General features: G+C 59.4%; 1 protein-coding gene across 1 annotated transcript; it reads right to left on the bottom strand.

The window, feature by feature from the left end:
- Positions 1-531: 531 nt before the first annotated feature.
- Positions 532-1,993, bottom strand: LOC141042661 (uncharacterized). The gene is made up of 2 exons (XM_073511523.1): positions 1,441-1,993; positions 532-1,088 (listed from the first exon to the last, which is right to left on the bottom strand). The coding sequence occupies exons 1-2, from the start codon at positions 1,991-1,993 to the stop codon at positions 532-534; spliced, it is 1,110 nt and encodes a 369-aa protein (XP_073367624.1).

Consider the following 1,993-nt stretch of genomic DNA (forward strand, 5'->3'; position numbering starts at 1 on the left):
CTGGAGGTTGACGACGGTGCCGCGCGCGCTCTCGGACGAGATCGCCGCCGCCGATATTCCTACAGAACCTCACCAGAATGATGGAGGAGCTGCGTGAATGATGGAGCTGCGTGATTGATTGAGCTGCGTGATTGATGGATCGGCCGTCGGCAGGTCCTACCTGGTCGTGGGGACGTGTCATCCTTTTTTTTCGGGATGTCACCGTATACATACGTATGGGTCATACGGGTTATACGGGCCTTGGATATGGGCTACGGGGCTTGGATATGGGCAGCGGCGGGCCGGAGAAAAAATAGATGGCAGAGGTCAAGAATACCTTTAGGAAATTGAGTTAGGGGGTGCACCGGAGCAAGCCTCCTGTTCTCCCATCCCCGGCGCTGGAGGCGGTCGTTGCACCATAAACTATCATGGTGCAGCAGCCAGCTGAACATCTTTGTGTGGACCGGCACCCATACCTTCCAGATCAGCGACTTGAGGCTCGTCCTCGGGCGATCGGCAAACTGCAGATCATATGCCAACCGCGCGGAGTATTCAGCGCCTCTTCCCGCAGTCTAGGCGATCTCGCCAGGGGCGGCGTCTTGAAGAGCGATTCCCGCCCTCCTGATCGCCCTTGCATGGAAACGAACTGCGGCAGAATGCTGTCAACGCTTCCGTGTTGAAATCACGGATCCACCGATCCTGCCGCAGCGCCGCCGCCACGGTCCTGTTTTTGCGAATGGAGTGCTTGAAGATGTCCGGGAACTGCAACCGCAGCGTTCTGTCTCCCAACCAGTGGCAACTCCAGAATGAGGTCTGGTTGCCGCCCAGGATGGAGAGAGACGTGGCGGAGGCGAAGAGAGCTCGGTCCTTGTCGTCGCATGGCGTGTCTACCCCACTCACGGGCATCCGGGGTCCTTCCACGATAGCCAAAGCCAGCGCAGCATTAGCGCGCGCGAACCGTGGCATGTCCGGGATGCCAAAGCCGGCGCGGTCCACCGGAGTCGTGACAACCGGCCATGCCATCTTGCATTTGCCACCCGTGAGCTGCTCGTCGGCTCGTCCTGCGCCCATAGGAACTTCCTCCGAGCAATGTCTACGTCCTTGAAGAACTTTGCCAGGGTGCGCAAGACGGCCAGACGAGCTCTAATCCTATCTAGGATGTATTGCAGATGCACTAGCCTAAGCCTACCAAGCGTGATAGTCAGCCCGAGGTACCGGATGGGGAGCCCGACTATCTGTCCTCCGGAGCTCTGCACGACGTGGTCCAGATCGATGACAGTGCAGCGGATGGGCGCGACGGTCGATTTGGCGTGGCTTAGGTGCAGCCCAGAGGCGTTAAACGCCCCCACCCCCACCCCCCCCCCCCACCCCCCCCCCCCCCCCCCCCCCCAAGCAGCAGTTGGACGAGCTTCCACCTCCCCGCGCACTGGGTTGACGAAGACGACCGCGTCCTCGGCGTACAGACTGGCGTAGAGCCGGGCCCCTCCGAGTGCAGGGTGCCCGATTGCGTGGCTGCCTCGAGGAGTCGGTGCAGGGGATCGATCGCCAGAATGAACAGCAGCGGCGACGACGGATCGCCCTCGACGCCGTTCAGGAGGCATGAGAACGTTGCGGAGGAGAGCAGGAGTGCAATCCAGTCCCTCCAGTGCGCCGAGAAGCCCATCCGCTGCATCAACTCCATGAGATACTCCCAGGAGATGCTGTCAAACGCCTTAGCTATGTCTAATTGCATCAACAACGCCGACTTGTTTTTCCTGTGCACAAGCTTGACAGTGCTCTGAACAAACAGGAAATTGTCGTGGATCCCCTTGCGCTTTTGTAAAGCGCTCTGTGCCGGCGAGATCAGCTGATCGATCACGTACCCCAACCTCATCGAGAGCACCTTCGCGATCAGTTTGGCGACAGAGTGAATGAGGCTGATTGGGCGGAAATCTCCTAATTGTATGGCCTCATTCTTCTTTGGCAGCAGGGCGATCATAGCCTTGTTAATCGACGCGAAATCCCCTCCGGCCAT

This window comes from Aegilops tauschii, chromosome 3, assembly GCF_002575655.3.
Source record: "Aegilops tauschii subsp. strangulata cultivar AL8/78 chromosome 3, Aet v6.0, whole genome shotgun sequence".
Lineage (NCBI taxonomy): Eukaryota > Viridiplantae > Streptophyta > Magnoliopsida > Poales > Poaceae > Aegilops > Aegilops tauschii.